At 38.9% G+C, this 19,927-nt stretch overlaps 1 protein-coding gene across 1 annotated transcript in view; it reads left to right on the top strand.

Annotated features, from left to right (window-relative positions):
• The window catches only part of VWA3B (von Willebrand factor A domain containing 3B), an 86,363-nt gene extending 66,665 nt beyond the window's left edge, over nucleotides 1-19,698 (top strand). Inside the window, exons 25-30 of the mRNA XM_026666831.2 lie at nucleotides 1,419-1,509; nucleotides 5,799-5,923; nucleotides 8,626-8,763; nucleotides 10,591-10,688; nucleotides 12,602-12,843; nucleotides 19,330-19,698. Coding sequence (XP_026522616.2) covers nucleotides 1,419-1,509; nucleotides 5,799-5,923; nucleotides 8,626-8,763; nucleotides 10,591-10,688; nucleotides 12,602-12,843; nucleotides 19,330-19,622 — 987 coding nt within the window. The 3' untranslated portion in view covers nucleotides 19,623-19,698. The remainder of the gene's footprint in view (nucleotides 1-1,418; nucleotides 1,510-5,798; nucleotides 5,924-8,625; nucleotides 8,764-10,590; nucleotides 10,689-12,601; nucleotides 12,844-19,329) is intronic.
• The last annotated feature ends 229 nt before the right edge of the window (nucleotides 19,699-19,927 follow it).

Raw genomic sequence — 19,927 nt, 5'->3', positions numbered from 1 at the left:
TAACTTTCTTAAGAACCCCTAACTTTATTATCTATCAAAGAGAAATAGAAGTCTTTTATTGATGGCCTTCTGTGACCAACTCTTTGCAGATTATTAAATTCATGTGAATTATTAAATAGATTAAAGAATTGCATAAATAAATCTGTAAGTGAGGCTGTATTATCACCATTATAGTATAGAAGTAGATTATTGTGAAAGATTTGTATTGCTTTACAAATCTGGATTTTGGAAGCTCTTAAAATGACTACATGTAATTCAGTTTTGAATAAAATTCAGTGAAAAGTATATTTGAATAATTAAAATCAGTTTATTTGGGGAAAATGAAGCATACAATAATTGCCAAATCTTGTATCAAAAACAGGAAAGAGAGAGACAGAGAAGATACAAATACTTTGTATTTTATATAGTACATACAAAATGTTTCATATCGTTTACCTCAGGAAGAAGACATGTTATATACTACATAAATTTTTAAAAATATTTTTATCCCACCTTTATTATTTTCATAAGTAACACAAAACAGCAAACATACAGTACCTAATATTCCTTCTCCCTCCTATTTTCTCCAGAACAACAGCCCTGTGAGGTGGGTTGGGCTGAGAGAGAATGACTGGCCCATAGTCACCCAACTGGCTTCCATATCTAAGGCAGGATTAGAACTCACAGTTTCCTGACCAGAGCAAGTGTTCGACTTGATAGCCTAAATGGTCCCTTCCAATATTATGATTGTCTTGTTAATTATATTGCATGATCTAGTTGTTATGGACAATCTGAGGTCAAAATTGGAAGTTTTTTTTCCAGCTTTATGACCTGACATCTTTAGGAACTAAAAATGCAAATCTCCTATGTGTCTATTCCAAAGTCTGTGAAGCACTTTGGAAATGTTGTGCCTGGAATGTTTTGAAAAATGATTAGGTTCTTTTGGACTGATGATCATAAACCAGATTACAGGCTGGCAGAACAAAAACTTTCAGCCCTTGAATTGGCTTTATATTGCTGATACAGTGACCAGACAATGAGATTCTTTATAGTTTTGGTTTAATTTAGTTCTCAAAATTTGATTGACATTTTCTATAAATCCCATTTTATTATTTTTTGGCACTGTAGAAAAATAGAAAATTTAATTTGTCTATTATATTTTGTTTTCTTCCATTTAAATTGACATAACTTTGGAATTCAGTTGCTGTAATTTGTACTGTTCAAAAAAAAAACCTCAGTATACAATTGAGTCAGAATATTTTAGTTCATTACAAATATTCTAATTACATAGGACCACATTTTTGTCAAGCCTATTCTGTTTAAGCTTAAATGTGTTGTGCATATCTGTACTTTGTTTTCTGTTGATTCTGTTATAGCACATTAGAAAAGCAAATATCTGGTATTCCCTATATAATACAGGCATTTTTTATTAACTACAGGCAAAGAAAAAACCAAAAACCAAAATATTTGATTATCTCAAAGGCCAAAATGTCATCGCAAGATCAGAATGCACAGGATTTTATTACCCAGGTAAATATTGTCTACAGGAATATACGTGGGGTAGAATTTTATTCGAAAAATTAAAAAGTTCAGTCTCAAGATCCAGTATGCACCTGTAAATTCTTTTACAACTAGTAGCACGGGGGTGATTTAATCAAGTGTTCCAACATTCAGCTAACACTTCTGAGAACAGGTACACATAACAGAGCTTTACTGCAACTCTTTAAGATCTAAACACAAAAAAGAATAGTGGCAGCAAAAGTAAAAATTTGAAAGAACAGGCTTCGATGATATTATATTTGCCTGCTTTGAACAGAATTTTGGAAGACGTGCTTCCCATTTGACACAAGTACAGCACTTCATAGATGTGTATCAAGGAAGCCTATTTTTTTATATTTTTTCCTGTAAATGTGCCACTACTGTTAGCTTTCATAAGTGGGTTCTTTAATGCCAAGGCAACTTTTTTCAGACTCACAACTGTAATGAATAGCAGTGTGTTTGATGTATGCTTGCGGTCTAAACTATTTTTAAAAATTCCACAATGTGAGAGTTTGTTCTCACACAGGTAGTAAAGACAAAGAGTAAATCTGACCACTTCCAAAACAAAGGATAGAGGAAAACAGGCCAGCCTATTCAAATGAGACAAATATAGGTAGTCCTCGGTTTTCAAAGTTACAATGGTACTGGAAAAAAGTGATTTATGGTGAAACTGGCCCTAACACTTACAACTGTTGCAGCATCCCCATGGTTACGTGATCAAAATCCAGCTGCTTGGCAACCAGCAGGTATTTATAACGATTGCAACATCCCAGAGTCATGTGATTGCCTTTTGTGACCATCCCAGCTTGTTTCTGACAAGCAAAGTCACTTAATGATCACATTAACAATTGTAGTGATTTGCTTAATAATTGTGGCAAAAAGAAAAAAAAGATTAGCTTCCATTATTCAGCAGTAGAAATTCTGGTCTCAATTGTGTTTCTACATTGAGGACGATCCGTAGTCAAGTGGCAGGTAAGACAATAGAAGGGTGTGAGATAACTGTATCTTTACATAGGGCTAGTCTTGAACTGCAGTAGTTGGTTATGCTTCCTGGCTTTCTTCAATAAATATTCCTGTTTTCTTAGAGGTCTTGTGAAGTTATCTGAGTGGTTTATATTTCTGCTTGATTGAATAAAGCTTAATATCCAGCTGTGGTTTTCAGAACTGAAGAAACATTGCAGGAAAAAGAGTGGGAATATGTATATTATTATGAAGGTTGGGAATTGTGCCGACCTTAAAATTTTCCTTTGTATAGTTGGCATTGCCCGTGAGATTATCTTTGGTTCCCAGATCTTAATATAGTTCTTGTCTTTCAATTCATACCTCAATTTTCCATAATGTTTCCAAAAGCGAGAATAACTTAAAAACAGGCTTTTTTCAAAGTTGATGGGATTCCATAAGACTAAGGCCAAACAAAAAAGGGAACATTCAAACACAGCCAGTTTTCTAATTGCTAAAAATGTTACCTCTTGATCAGAGATTCCAAGAATGTATTATTTTGCCTAATGGTTTCAGGGCCTGAAAAACTTTTAAAATCCCTGTACTAAAAGATCCAGTATAATTTGTTTAATGTGTGAATACATACTGGTATATTTTCAATTATTTGCCATTGGTAAATTGCGGATATGAAATTGGAAGTAGGGCCAGCTAAATATCTATCAAATTTTATGCCTGAACATGAAAATAGGTTGCAGGGATATTTCAGATGAGGTAATGTATGTATTTAGATACCGTGTTTCTCACAAAATAAGGCCGGGCTAGGCCATCTTTTTGGGGGTGACTTAATTCCCACCCTTGCATCCTCGGGCGGGGGGGTGGCGACGGCTTGGATGTTGACCTTGGCATTGGTGGGGCACTTCATATCGGGAGACTTTCTGCCACCGTTGCTTTCCCTTCTCCCCGTGCTGCTGGGGCGTTTAGAGCAACGCCGCAGCATTTGGCGCAGCCACGCAGCATTTGGCGCAGCCATGTGCGGCCAGCCAGGGCTCCTCCCTGCAACTGGAGCCCGGCAGAGACACTCGGCTGCAGGCGCTCCTGTCGCCGCCTTCCCTTCACCTTCGAAGGCAAAGCCAATTCTTTTAAAAATGATGCCCTACTACCGGTACGACAAAGCCTCCCTGCCTAAGAGGGCAGCCCAACCTCACGTGGGAGACAAATCTCCCAGGGCTGCAGTGCAGGATCGGCCCACCCTGGGAGAAGCGCCAGCCGCCATCCCTGCCTGGTGCCAGGCAGAGCGTGAAGGGCTTCACCTGGGCGCCCAGCGCAGCTGACAGGCGGGCCCTCCTGACCAGCAGCGGAGCTCTCACCAAGGCAGCGAGCGGCTCCCGCCAGGCCCTCTGCTCATCCCGCCAGGGCCACGCCAGAGCCGTGCGGGCTGGGCAGAGCCGGAAGCGAGCCACGGGTGCACGCCCACCTGCCAAGCAAAGAGCCGGGCTGACCCGAGCTTGGCTTCCTTCCCAAGTCCCTCCAGCCCGAACCCAAAGGGGCCACTGGGAGAGGCCACCCAAGGCAATGATAGCGCCTACCCATCCATGGACAGGAGGCAAGGCGACGGCCGACACCGCGTCCTCTGAGCTGAGCCCCGCCAAGTGAGTGCCTCTGCCCGATGCCTGTGCCGCTGCAGCGTTTGGAGCTGCCAGCGCAATTGGAGATGCATGGGGACTGGGATGGGCTGGAAGAGGGGTGGAAAGGATGGGCGGCTTCGGGCTCTCTCTCCCGGACCCGCCAGCCAGGGAAGCAGCACTGCCGTCGCTTCGCCTCCCTGTCTGCGTACGGGTGGGCGCTATCACTGCCTCGGGCAGCCTCTCCGGTGGCTCCTTCGGGTTCGGGCTGGAGGGACTTGGGAAGGAAGCCAAGCTCAGGTCGGCGCAGCTCTTTCGCTTGGCAGGCGGGCGCTTTCCCGGCTCTGCCCAGCCCACACGGCTCTGGTGTGGCTCTGGTGGGATGAGTGGAGGGTCCGGGGGGGAGCCACTCGCTGCCTTGGTGAGAGCTCCCCCGCCGGGCAGGAGGGGCCACCTGTCAGCTGTGCTGGCCACCCCAGGCGAAGCTCTTCGCGCTCTGCCTGGCACCAGGCAGGGATGGCGGCTGGGCGCTTCTCCCAGGGTGGGCCGATCCTGCACTGCAGCCCTGGGAGATTTGTCTCCCCACGTGAGGTTGGGCTGCCCTCTTGGGCAGGGGAGGCTTTGTCGTACCGGTAGTAGGGCATCATTTTTAAAAGAATTGGCTTTGCCTTCGAAGGTGAAGGGAAGGTGGCGACAGGAGCGCCTGAAGCCGAGTGTCTCTGCCGGGCTCCAGTTGCAGGGAGGAGCCCTGGCTGGCCGCACATGGCTGCGCCAAATGCTGCGTGGCTGTGCCAAATGCTGCGGCGTTGCTCTAAATGCCCCGGCAGCACGGGGAGAAGGGAAAGCAATGGTGGTGGAAAGTCTCCCGATACGAAGTGCCCCACCAACGCCGAAGTCAACACAGGCAGCACCATATCTGGGTATGCAACAAAAGTACTTATTTAAGGCAAGCCCCCCCCCCCCCGCCATTCCCCCCATTTCACATGTTTAATATAGGCCTTAATTTGGGGGGAGGGACTTAATTTGATTTTATGCCTGTAAAACATGCTATTGGGGGAGGCCGTATTGTTGGAGAAACAGGGTATTTATATAGTTTTAAAAACACCCAACTCCAAAACAAGAAGATTCTCTTCCATCATGGAGGAGTATTCATACAACCCTTTTGAGGTTTGTTAGCTATGTGGCTGAACTTGCTCCCTCAGTCCAGCTCCTTAGTTCCTTAAACAGTCATGCTACTCTGAAAATCCGGATCTCATCTGATTTTGGAAGCTAAGCAGGGTCAGGCTTGGTTAGTACGAGTATTTGGATAGGGGGACTGTTTGGGAATATTGAATGCTTTAGGTTTTATTTGTACTCAGCCCAGAAAGTGAGGGAGATGGACAGTTTCTAAATTTGATTGATAAACAAACAAACAGCTTAAAATCTTCATCTCAGCCCTCTTCAAAGTCCAGTTGTTGATGGGGCCAGAAAAATGATTTATCACATTGAATCAATTGAACTACAGATCATATTGTTTAATCCCACATGATCTTTTCTTCATAATGTGGGATTATCTTTAAGAGCAGTAGTTTTCTTGCTTTTTCTCCAGGTGGGGACCTTTTCAGTTCCATTACTTAAATTCCTTTTAAATAGCGAGAATGGTGATGAAATGTGACAATGTATTTGGATGTTCTGCATGCAATTTGAATTGTGGGGGTTTCCACCATGTTTTTGTTTCAGGAACAGTGGTGAGGAGCATCACATCATTTTATGCACTCGTTGATTTTGTTAATGGGCAGACTGAGATTGTCCCCTTGAAGTTCATTTTGTTTATTGGAGGTGCGATTGCTTGTCCACCCTTGCAAGTAAGTAACATGCTATTTCTCAAGACAAGTTTAGGTTTAGGTTGGATGGTGATTTTTAAGGCAATATGCTTTTTATTTGAATACATTTGGAAATTCTCTGTGAATGCAAGATCAGAACAGCTGGTTTACTGTAGCTGTATGCTAAAAGTCCAGTTTGATCCAGAAAGTTCTTCATTCCTGTGAAAATGGAAGGAGTGTCAAACTGGTGGCCCGCAGGCTGGATGCGTCATGTGTAGGCCGTGCTCACCCCAGCTCTGCAAATGGGGAAAACGTCACAAAATGTCACGTGATGTGATAAATGTGATACGGCGAGTGACATTCGTGGACTAGAGTAACAGAATAATAGAGTTGGAAGGGACCTTGGAGGTCTTCTAATCCAACCCCTGCTCAAGCAGGAAACCCTATACCCATGATGGCAAACCTATGGCATGCATGCCAGAAGTGGCACGCAGAGCCATCTCTGCAGGCATGCAAGCCGTCACCCCAACTCAGTTGCACTGCGCATGAGCACGTGCCTCCCGTCAGCCAGCTGATTTTTTTGGTATCTGCTGTGCATGCGTGGGGGGTGGGTGCATGCAGGAGACGTGTGCACATGTGCAGAGGGTGGGGGGACCACGGGGGGTCCCATGTGCATGTGGATGGGGGAGCGTGGGGGGTCTCATGTGCATTGCATTATGGGTGCAGGCTCGTGCACACGCTCTTGCGCGTGCATGCATACACTTCCAGCACACAACGACAAAAAGGGTAGGCATTCACTGCCCTATACCATTCCAGACAAGTGGCTGTTTAGACTTTTTTTTTTGATGGAGCACTCACAACTTCAGAAGGCAAGCTATTAACCAGTGGTTTGTTGTTCTCACTATTAGGAAATTTTTCCTTCGTTTTAGGTTGGTTCTCTCCTTGATTAGTTTTTATCCATTATTTCTTGGCTTGCTTCCTGGCGCTTTGGGAAATAGGTTGACCCCCTTTTCTTTGTGGCAGCCCCTCAAATATTGGAATACTGCTATCATGTCACCCCTAGTCTTTCATTTAGTCTTTGTATCTAGGTCTACAAAATTCAGCTACCTTTATTAAAAAGAAATATTTCTTCATAATTTACTGAATGAAAGGGAACTCTATTAATAATAATATATAATTTTCCATTAATTGTTCCATACAGTAATAAATCATAATGACTATATATGTGTCTTTAGCATAGACAAGGTTAGGGATCAAGATTTGGGTTGTGAGGAATGAGAGAGGGAATTATCCTATTTTTCTCCCATGCTGCAGTCTTGATCAGCTTGATCAAATCTCCTCTGCCTTGCTGATCATCTTGGAAAAGGAATTGCCATAGACATCATTGCAATTTTCTCCCTGAAAGTTAGAATAGTTTTTGTTTGGGTTGTTGTAAAGCACAAATGTTTGATAAAAGTTATAGAGTTGAAAGGGAAATAGCTTTTCTGAAACAACAGTTCCATGCAAATTTAAATAGATTTTTTTTAAGAATGGCTAGTGTTGATCAACAGTCTCCATCTGTGATTTGATGTGGTTCATTTTCAATTTGTGCACAAAGCTGTTTGCAAGATGCAGCTCACCATATCAAATTGGAAGTGAGCCATATGAAATTGAGTAGTTTTAATTTTCAGATAAGTATCAGAGTTGGGCAAAGTTGTGTGAAAAAACATGATGTACCACATCTGGTATTGCATGTTTATAAAGTAAATTGACCCTTGATTTTTTTTTCTTTTTCTTTTCTTCAAAAACAAAAACACCCAAACTAGTATGGATCCCATGCAGAATTTTAAACATCTGTTTACATCGGAGGTTATAATCTAATAAATACCTGGACTTATTTCTATTTTCCATATTTTATAAATGAAGATGGAAACTCTATATTCCGATGGCCATTCATGGCCATTCCGATGGCCTCCAACCTTTACATTGGAGGTTATAATCTAATAAATACCTGGACTTATTTCTATTTTCCATATTTTATAAATGAAGATGGAAACTCTATATTCCGATGGCCATTCATTCATTTATTCATTCATTCATCTTTATCCAAAATCTTAGGTGGCTCATGAAAATGAAAGGTTACAAAACTCATAAAACTATGAGTTTTATAAAACAATTGTAAAACCATAAATCATTACACCGCCCTATTTATATGTAGTAGCATCAAAAGGTGGCAAAGTGTAAAGATGCATGTTAAAAATAGTTGACAAAACTTCCATAATTCTTAGTATACCCCAAAATCAATGAACTTTGTAGTGAAAGAACCACAGTAACCAAACAGCTAGTGTTACCATTAGATAGTTACCATTAGCTTGCACCAAAAGCTATATATCTGTTTTTACTTTTTAGTAGATAAAGTATAGGTTCATTTCTGCTCGCTGCCAGGAGTTCAATTCTGACTGGCTGAAGAAGACTCAGTCTTCTATCTTTCCGAGGTCAGTAAAATGATGCTGACTCTAAAACTACTTAGTGAGTAAAGCACTGTGAAGCACTGTGAAGCAGTATATAAGTCTAAGTGCTATTGCTATTTAACTGCAGAGAAGAGTCAGGCATGGGTTGAAATTTTTAACTAAAAATATGTATATATATTTGTATACTCTTACTGGGTTCTTGTCTTTCTTGAAATTCAAACATTAAAACCTTAGGACAGTTACATTTAAGATTGGTGTGTTCAACCCACACTTATTATTATTATTATTCAACAGGTTGGAGATTATGTATTCACCAGAATAAGGAAACCGTCAGGTGAAGAATATTATGTCCCTGCCGTTGTCATAGCAATACCAAATAAAGCTGATTTAGATGATAAACTATACACAGTTTTGAAATACAACAATAAAAAGGTAAGCAGTCAATGAGTAACCCATATCTGGCTGGAATGGCAATGTACCAATTCAACGCTCTACCAGGGAAGGAATTATTTCCTCATCTTTTGACTGGTTAACTCAGTGTACCTCAACCTCAGCAGTCTAAGATACTGGCTGAGGAATTCTGAAAGCACATACATCTTAAAATTGTCAAAGCTGAGGAACAATTAATTAACGAAATGGAAAGCATACAACTTCTTTGGTCTTTTCTTAATTTAAATTCCTGCAATGTGTTACCTAGAAAGTGCCACAAGCACTAATTTTATTGATACCTGGTGACTTTTGAATCTTTCCTTCAAAAATATGCTTTTTCCTCACCTAAGACTTGTTCCTGATGATTAAGTATCTCAGTCATTAATCAGATAGACAAAGTAGATCCTATTGTAATAGTTATATCCCCAAAATAATGGAGGATGAGGAGAAAAAAACTTACAATTTTATCCTGGTGATTAAAAAAAATATTATTAAAGACTAAAACTTTCATAAAAGACATGAAAATTATTTTGAAGAATTCCTCTTTTTCATGGTTGTATTAATGCAAATCCTTCACTAAAATTTTAAATTTATAAACAAGACAAAGAGGAAAATAAAAACTTCTAATTACATATTCAGTACAATCTATGCTAAAATTATATAAAGTGTTTATATTTGCTAAATGGGGCCTTAATTCACGCAAGGCACTTAAAACAGATATGTATTTAATTCCAAGAATATTGGAACAAGGGAATGGTGGGTAAATTAGTCTCCTCTCAACTGAGCTAGCTACTACAAAATAATATTTCTGTTACTAAAATGCTCAGCCCAAAAAGCTACATACAACAAAGCCTTTTGTTTAGCTGCACTTTTCCCGAAATATTAGATACTATTAAATCTATGAAAATAGTTGTACCTCAAATTTATAATCCTGGATTTTTAAAAATATGTATATAAAATATATTTACTCCCTGTTTATAACCAGTTCTTTGTTGGTGCAATGGAAAAATAATAAATAAGATTTAATGATGAGTTTTCAATATATACAATATTTTAGAAGGCTAGAAGTCCTCCAAGGTCACTTTCATCTCTGGTATTCTGGGTATTTTTTTCTTCTTTTCAGTATTTTTATTTCTTAGCAATAAAACAAGTAGCATAGTGGCATAGAGGTGGAGGTGCTCCCCTCCCACTTGGAAGGTCGAGAGTTCAATCCTAGGCAGCAACAGATGTTTCTCTATTAGGGTGCAAAGAGAAGATATTTGCTGTGAAATCCATGTAGGTGTCAGGGAGGGCATCCAGCCAGTAAATCTCAGCTCCGTTCAGTCACCCTGACTCTATCCCAAATTAAGGGATTACAAAAGAAAAAAAAATTCTTAGCAATAAAAATAGCAAGCAATTATAAAATGGTGACATATTTTGCTTTTGACACCAATTTGTCCCCAAAACAATGAAGTTAAGATGGTTGTCTCTACTTCAGTTCCCTAAATAGGTAAAATCAGTATCTAGCATAAGAAACATACATAATTAATAACATAGAGTGATTATTCAATATTTTGTTTAAACAATCGTATTTTTGACATTATTTTGAAGATGTCTACTGTAGTAATAATCTTTGTTGTGGAAGATTGAAGAATAGTCAACTATTTTTAGTAAATAATACTTGCCTTTTAAAATAGTCTGAGAAATTGAGCTCCAGTACATTGTGCCCTACAGTTAATCAGCTCACCATTTTTTCTTGCTGTGTAATACATTTCTTTAATTTGAATGATTTATACCTCATTATATTACAAATCAGAGTTTAATTTTTTTTAAAAAAATGTTTTGTTATAGGATCATTGTGTACGAAATGGGCTTATTAAAATTAGTCATAGAAGGTACACTTGTTCCTGCTGCTACATCAACATGACCAAGATGATGGATTACCTCATGTGAGCATGAATAAATGCTTTTCATTGTATAAATTAAATGCCTGTAATGCATACAGTCAGACACATCTGTTAAATCAGGTTCCTGCTAAAACTGCTCATGTAACTATCAATACTTCTAACAGATTCTTCATTTCAGAAAGTATGAACACTAATCCCAATGACTTCTGTCTTTTGTGGATTCTGTTTGCATTGGAAAGTAAATTCTTACTGGTTCTGAGAAAAACTACCAGCCTGCTGCAAATAACTGAGGATGATAGTTGTTGGAAATGAAATAGGGGGGGAAAATAAATCTTCCCTCCCCACTCATAAGATCTCAGGGTAAAGAATGAGGCATCCAAGCCTCAGTAATCAAGACCTGTTAAAAATTCAGAGTTTTGTTATAGAGAAATGGAAGAAATTCTAGCAGTGACACTGGGCTTTATGTTATTTTCAAGAGCTATCAGGAACTATCATGTAATGCTCTGCACTATCAAAGCTATACCTTTCCATTTCAGTTCTATTTTATTGAGCAATATCTTGTATTCCCAGAAGGGCATCTCTAGTTAATGTATTATGGCTGGAATCCAAATTATTTGAAAAATAGTTGTACTATTTAATAATTGAATCCTTTTAAAGCTATTATCTGGAGGAGTTCTTTATCAAAATGAGCCTCAAACGTTTTCTGAATTGCACTGAGGGCAGGAGAATATATTTGCTAAAATTTAGCTAACTGCCATAAGCATCTGCAGCAAGCCATAATGACCAAAACATGACACTTGCGCAGTGATGTGTCAACAAAAACCCTCTTCTTCCCTGTTGTTCTGATACACCTAAGGAATGTCAGAAATTATATCATGATGTCACAACACAGGTTTCATCAGATGCTCCCTTCCAGGGGTGGGATCCAAAAATTTTAACAACCGATTCTATGATCATGGCTTAGGTGGTGGGCATGGCTTGGTGGTCATGTGACTGGGTGGACATGGCTTGGTGGTCATGTTATTGGCTGAGTGTGGCCAACTCAGTATCACTCACATTGAGGCACGCATCTTCTTGCCTGGCCTCTCATGACTGTGGGGATGCTGCAACAGTTGTAAGTGTGAAAAATGGTCATAAGTCATTTTTTACAGTGCCATTGTAACTTTGAATGGTCACTCCACACAAGCAAAGTACCAGCAAAGGAGGGGGAAAAAACTCCAGAGACGTTCCTGAAACAGGAAGTCTAGTCCTACTAAGAATGTAATAAGGGTTAACGGAGAGGCAGTTTCTGTAAGCAACACCAGAATGTTTCCTTCCTGCCTTCCTTACAGGATTAGGCCGGTAATTTCTTCTAACAACCAGTTCTCCGAACTGCTTAGAATGTTAACAACCAGTTCTAGCGAGTAGGTGTGAACTGGTAGAATCCCACCCCTGCTCCCTTCCACTCCTGTAGATATCTATGCTTACAATAAAAAAGACTGTATGTAATAGTAGGATTAATGGCAGCATTGTTACAGCAAGGACTGTTAGTTTAGTTTCTGTATGAAGTATGCAAAGAGGATCTGCTGATCGCGAGGTTTAATTCAGCTGATCTGGCAGGCTAGGTGGGTAGCCCATAGTTCCATCACTGTGCTACATGTGTCCCTCCTGAAGATGTGTAGTTAGCGGAAGGTGAAGAACAGAGTGTATTGTTCTTCAGTCATGAGTATACGAGAGCTAATATGTGAATTGCAATGTGATACTTAACCATAAATGGAAAGTATGTAGGATGGGGTTTATCATCAATGTATTGAAATGTAGATACAATAATGAATATAATAGAGGACAGATATAAATATATTGACAGCTGCTGTAGTTCTCTCCTTGTCATTCCATAAACAAAATAAATAAAATCTTGGGGGAAATTTGAGGTGCACCCTACCTACCGTCATTCTGTTTCCTCCTTTGAATTCTAGACCAAATGTAAAGGTCCCAAAGTGCATCCATACAGCAGATGCCGAGAGACGGAAAAAATCTGTTTCTGTAGGAGGGGATTGGAAGAAGAAAAAGAAGAAGAACAACAGAGGAAGAGATAACAGCAAAAAGGAGCGTTGTAAAGAGTGGACCTCATCTGTCTGTGATGAGATGTTTGCCCCCAGAACTAAACGAAGAGGAAATAGTTCGTCACCCACTGTTCGTCGCAAAAAAGACAGTACAGGTACAGAAAGTAAACAGGAAAAAAAAGTAAGGCAGGTTATAAGTTCAAATGTAGCTGAAGTGGAACTGCTTCATTAGGTCTTTTTATCCATTACCTACTTGATTTTTTTGTCTTAGCATATTTATATTTGGAATTTTGCCATTTACTTTATAGATTCTTACATAGCCCAAAAGGTAGATTGTCCAGATGTTACTTCATGTGTATGTATACATACATATACATTCTACATGCACATAGACCCAAGTTAACTCAACTACTGTTCCAATGATAAGATGGCTGCTCTTTTATAACAGAGACCTTCCAATAATTCCTTTTATCATTTCTATCTGCCATTATCTATTTTTTTTTCTATTCCTCAATAAACCTTACTAAATGGAATAATTTGTTCTGGTCCATCATCTACTCAATTAACATGCCCACAACATGTTATTTTCTGGTTCATGAACAGTCAGTTTTATCTGGTTCAGAACTGATTGATTAGTTCTTCTTCCAGAGCATAGCACTCTTGGCAAATTCAGAGGTTCTGTCCTTGGTCAGAAAGATATCTGCCACACACATTAACCTTAATACATTCCACACTCAGGCATGATTTATACCCTCAAAGAATGGGTTGAAATCGATGAAGGAAAGATAGATCTTATTATATACTCTTTTCCTCTCTGTCATCTCTTTTTTATTGGCTGTTTGATCTTGTGTTTCTCTTTAAATTGATTGTTCCTTTGGCATTTTTCTCTACCTGCAGCTCTTTTTTTGTAATATTTTAGGAAAACAGGGCTTGTGTGAGAAATCAGTGCAATGGTTCACTAAATTGAGCATTCTTTTGCATTCCTCTTTTTCAGAAGAGATGTATACCATGTTCTTTGCCAGTCTTTGCTTTTCCACTGCCTCTTCTGTCTCTTACATTATCCCATGAGTATTTTATCTTTACCTGACCTGTTGTCTGTTGTACCTCACTTTCTCTTGGAATTGATTTTTAAATTTAATCCCATTACACCATCCCATTTTGTCTATAATAGTCTATAAGTCTATTTTAAAAAGATTTCAGTGATAGGCATCTATAGAGCATGTGTTTACACAAATGACAAAGCTTACATTGTGACAGAAGCTCTGCTCTTTTACTGTCACAAACAAATACATCATTATTTTGATGAAATATTGACTTACTATGAATGCCCCTAATGTCAGTATAGCATTTCCATCTTTCTTTCATCTCATTTGCCTCTACCAGATATTAGCCTTATTCTTGAATATTCGTATCCTAAGCACAAATTAGTGATTGACTCAGTCTTTATAAAAATATCTTTCATTTTTCTTTTCTTGTAATATTCCTCCATTGGTTGAAATAACCTTCCTCATTCTTGCTTAATATAGGTAGTCCTTGGCTTATGACCTCAATTGAACAAAAAATTTCTGTTGCTAAGCAAGACATTTGTGAAGTGAATTTTGCCCCATTTTACAGCCTTCCTTGCTATGGCTGTTAAGTGAATCACACAGTTGTTAAGTTAGTAACACGATTGTTAGGTATGTCTGGCTTCTCCACTGACTTTATTTGTCAGAAAGTCAGAAAAGGTGATCACATGACCCTGTGTTGTGGTTCACCGGCAGCCGGTGCATGTGGCAGAGGTATCAGACAGTGAGGAAGAAAGGGAACCAGTCGGGGATTCTGGAGAGGACTTGGATGGGGGTCCTGTGATGGGGCCAGGACCATTTGGGAGTGGGATGCTGCCTTCAGAGTCTGGCAGTAGCAAAGCAGAGGACCCCGGGGAGCCTTTTCCCAGTGCGCGTGTGCGCAGAGCTGCGAGAAGGTGAGAGCAGTTGAAGCAGCAGGAGTGACTCGGGAGTAAGGCTGGAAGGTGATTACCCCTCCCATCAGGGATAAAAGTCAGTCCTTGGTGATGTGCTCTTTGCAGGAAGCAAAGAAATTCATTAGATTCTGATTCCTCATTGAAGCCTTGGAAACTCTGGTTTGTCTTTGCTGGAACTTCTGGGTATATATTCTAATTAAGTGGGCTTCTGTTTCTTGGCAGCCTTCTGCAACCCTGAAAGGCATGAGTTTATCTCAGAGAATTGTGTCTAATGAGTTTTGGCTGGGAATGCAACGAATTCCCAGCGTCACATTAAGAAGGTTTGATTTTACACTCAGTTTGCGTTTCCTTAATTTGGACGAAGCCTGGGTCAGAACACTCTGGGACACTGCAACTATCATATATACGAGTCAGTTGCCAAGCATTTGAATTTTTAACATCTGACCATGGGAATGCTTCAATGGTCATAAGTGTGAAAAATGGTCGTAAGTGTGTTTTAACCTTGAATGGTCACTAAAGAAACTGCTGTAAGTCAAGGACTACCTGTATTAACATCAGTATATACACAGTGTGTGCAAGGCTTCCATCCTCTTTGTTTCTCTGCTTATCACATGCCTTGTTCAAAAAGCCACTTTGATCTTTTCCTCTTTGAAATGTTGTGATTTTCCCCTCCACTGGTTTTCAAAATATCTCTTATCTCTTGCTGAGATAAGACTCCAACTCCAAATAACTTTTCAGAATCACATTGGAAACACCGCACAAAAATTCAGGATATAAATATAGGAAATAGGAAATGTTTTATGACACTTTGTACTTTGATCCTAAATCATTTTATGATAATGTTTATGTCATGAAATGTTTTATAAATTATGCCAAATTCCAATTCCATCTGGTTCCCAGATTTTGGACACATTCTGTCAGTTAGCTCATTTGAGGCAACTTGGTTCAAAATTTTTTGCTCTAGGATGCAACGTTACACCCAGTTAAAAGTTACAGGAACAAGAGTTTTTGTAGTATATAGAAGATGATTCTATACTACATTCAATTTTAGCCAAACACACATCTAACGATGTCCTTTTTAAATATCATTGTCATTCATTCCTTTGTATGGCCATCCCTTGAATGGTTTAGTATATAATTATCATTTTTAAAAAAATTATCCCACTCTGATTGGCCTTTACATTTATTTTTAAAGCGCTTATTCTTTAAAAACATGGAATGCAATATATCACATTTCAATTTTACTAATTTCAGATTTCCTTGATTCATACTTTTCACAGACCAAGTTACAATGGTTTGTGCCCTATTAAATGAGAAACTTTTATTTCAATACTGGCCCCATCAGTGATCTGATGTCATTCTGGCTTTGCCTTGACCACCTTACAATCTCAAAATCTACTTATGATAGTTTGATGCTTTTCTTCAGTAATTAAATAAGTGACCTTTAAGTTGATATCATCATCTGCCACCCAACACATCTAAATGTCCAGTTTATGCTCCTGCCAGCATCACTCTCGAAATCATTGATCTGATAGGAGGACTCAGAAACCCCAAATAACAGGTAATCTTCAACTTATGACCACAATTGAACCCAAAATTTCTGTTGCTAAGTGGGACATTTGTTAAGTTAATTTTGCCCCTTTTTATGATTTCTCTTGTCAAACTAAATGACTTAGTTTGTACACAATCTTACCCAAAAAATTTAAGTCAAGGTTTGTAGAACAAGTTGTAGTCATCACATTAGGTCTGGGTTCACTTTTCACACTAAACCAAAATGCACTTACCACGTTAGCTTTAGTGCAGTGTACAAATCAAACGATCGTAAACCATGGATAGTGATTTATGTCTTGCATGAAGAATGACCAATGTATTTTTGCAATGTATTCCATTTGAAGTAGACAAGTAATTTTTAACAGTTATATGGTTTAATTTAGGAACTACTCAGTTATTATGCTGCAGAATGATAGCACCTGACTCATAATAAATATTTATTTTTAGTTTTGCATGTTTTGTAGAACTGCAGAAGATGAATTTTAAATAGTAAATTCTGAAATGAATGAGTTAGTATTGAAATTCTCTGTCTTGATGGAATGTTTGCACCTTCCATGTACTAGAAACTATCCATCTCTTGTCTAAATTATAATCTTGTTGACATCGTATTATATTACTATTTTTTCCTTGGTCTGTAGTTTCATTAACTTTACTTCCCTTTATTGATACAATGTTTTCTTGAGTCTTTTATTGTAATATTGTACACAAAAATCATAACACATGATAACAATAAAACACAATGTGTTTATAAAACATTCTTAACCATGGTTTTCTCATTTCAATCATTCCACAATTTTGTGAATTTACATGACACATTGAACCACAATTTTGACCATGTGAATTGTGTTTGTGCATCATAGAAGACTAAAATATGACTAGTTTGTGATTCAGTGCATTGTATGATCATTTAGAGTGGGGGTGGGTGGTTTGTGAGATTCAATAAGGTTTCTGTAAAGCATTAGTAGGATATATAGTAATACTAAGCCAACATTTATACTGTACATTATAGTAACTGAGTTTATGCATTGTTTTAAATCAAATTCAAAGCCACCACATATTGAACGAGTTTACACTAGATTAGGATAAAATGGGCTGAGCAGTTTATGGAAATTCAAACAATTGTCTCAGCATGTTGTGTGAATCAGGCATGTTTCTTATATAGTTGTACATTTTTTAAAAATAGGTTTAGGATCTCTAATTGATTTTATCATGATCAGTGAATCCTATTATTAAGACTCAAGAGAGATATGATAGTTACTTTCAAAAAGTATGTTTAACAACTTTTGAAGTCAGGCCTAATAATCTTGACTTTGGTAGTCCCAAAGGTGCTTTTCAAAAGGCAATTGGACTTCCTTGTTTTTTTCCTTGAAAACATTTTGCTTCATATCCAAGAAGCTTCTTCTCATCCAAGAAGTCAACGCAAACATATGGATAAGTTTAGAAACAGACCATGAAATTGCTCAGTAAAACAATCGCCAAGAAGCGTACAAGTTCTGATTGTCAACTCATAAATTCTCTTGTGTTCTAATCTTCACACTAGTAGCTCCTTGATCTTTAATATGTTAACAAAAATCTTATTAACACCAATGATTCAAGAATCGGGGAATTATGGCTTCCCAAAGTTGGGAAGCATTTTTTTTCAATGTTCTTCACTATTAGCTATGGATGTTAGAAATCTAACATCTGAGAGCTATTTGGCTTCCCATCCGTGGTTGAAGGACTTTGGTTCGTGGTTACAAGTGAAAGAAAACCATGAAAGCTTTTTTCTACATTTCTATATATCCATCCATCACATTGCCATACATGACAGCAGAGTTCCACCCAGGCATTCTTTGACCCATAACATCATGCTTACTGTCACACCATTTCAGAAGTTACTGCTGATGGAGGAGCTCCATACAGTTAGACCTTGACTGATTGAGCCCAGAATTTCTGTTGCTAAGTGAAATAATTGTTAATTTAGTAACATGGTTATTAAGTGACTCTGGCTTGCTTCCCCGTTGACATCAGTTGTCAACAGGGTCGCAAAAGGTGACTCTGGGACATTGCAACCATCATAAATATGAGTCAAGTTGCCAAGAATCTGAATTTTGATCACATGATCACGAGGATGCCTCAACAGTCTAAGTATGAAAAATGGTCATAAGTTACATTTTTCAGTGTCGTCGTAACGGTCACTAAACAAACTATATTTATTTCAGCCAGATTTGTTCATTTGTCCCTTTATTCTATAGAATAGTTTGCATTACAGGTAGTCCTTGTCTTACGATCACAATTGAGCCTAGCAGTTCTACTACATAAAATCATATGTTACAATGTCTTGCTAGTTAATGAATATTTCAGCTTTAACCACAACAACACAAGACCACACAACAGATATAAAGTAAATGTAAACCACTCCAAACTCGATTGCAGGAAGTACGATTTCAGCAACAGAGTGGTCAATGTCTGGAACTCACTACCTGATTCTGTTACCTGCTCAAACCCCCACTCCGTTACCCTCAAACTAACCTCTGTTGACCTCACCCCATTCCTGAGAGGTCTGTAAGGGGTGTGCATAAGCACACAATTATGCCTCCCATCCCTGTCCTATTGTCCCCAATTATTAGTTCCTATTTCTTGTATTTAAACTTATGTTTATTCTTATTTCTATTGTATTGTAAGCTTTTGACTAAATAAATAAATAAATAAATAAATAAAAATTTCTGTTGCAAAGAAAGACAGTTAAGTGACTTTCGCCCCATTTGATGACCTTTCCTGCCACAGTGGTTAAGTGTATCACTGCAGTTAAGTTAGTAACACGGTTGTGAAGTGAATGTGACTTCTCCACTGAGTTTGCTTGTCAAAAGGTGATCCCATGACCTCAGCATGCTGCAACCATCACTAATACATGCCAGTTGCCAAGTCTCTGGATTTTGATCACGTGACCATGGGGATGCTGTAATGGTCCTAAATATGACTTTTTTCCCATGCTGTTGAACAGTCTCTGTACGGAATAGTTGTAAGTTGAGGAATGCCTGCATTGCTAACGATGTGTCTTGTTGTCTCTGGCTAAGAGTCAGCAAATCAGTTTCCGCTGTTCTCACTCAATTCTTTCTCACTTCTTCTTCTTCTTCTTTTGTGCCGGCAGCTGCTTCCAAAACCTTCCCACTCAGTTTTTCCTCGAGTGCTGAAAAGATCTGTCTGTCTTCAAGGGCTTCTGACTATAGGCCACACAAGGATCTCTGGGGCTCTCACTATACATCTATGTACCATCAGAGCACCTCTGATCAGGCTACCAGTTATAGCAGCAGCAGCAGCAGCAGCAACAGCAGCAGCAGCAATGCCTCCATTTCCAGCATTGAGAAGGTGGAAGAATTGGCAAGACGGCTTCAGCAGTATCACATAGCTCAAAGGAAGGAGAATTCTGCCAGTTACAAATAGAACAGCACACAGAATGGAAAACGAGGAAAGGGGATTTGTCACCGCTTTTGAAGCTACTGTACTATGTCAATCCTGAATAAACCATTTAATTTGATATTAAACTTTTTATATATTAAAATTATATAGCATTACAAGATCTTTGTAAGGAGATCTTTTCAAACATGGCCATCCGGCTGCCTGATATATTGGCACAGAATAAAGCATCAATACTTGATGTGGGACCAATGTGTCATGATGACAATTATAGGGTCACGATTGTCCTACACACCAGAGATGGTATTCAGCAGGGTCTGACCAGTTCTGGA

The sequence above is a fragment of the Notechis scutatus genome, chromosome 5, assembly GCF_049901735.1.
Source record: "Notechis scutatus isolate UNSWTSFEM ecotype Mainland chromosome 5, rNotScu1.2, whole genome shotgun sequence".
Taxonomy (NCBI): domain Eukaryota; kingdom Metazoa; phylum Chordata; class Lepidosauria; order Squamata; family Elapidae; genus Notechis; species Notechis scutatus.
Note: the sequence above shows the minus strand (reverse complement) of the source record. Positions and strands in the feature narration are given on the sequence as shown.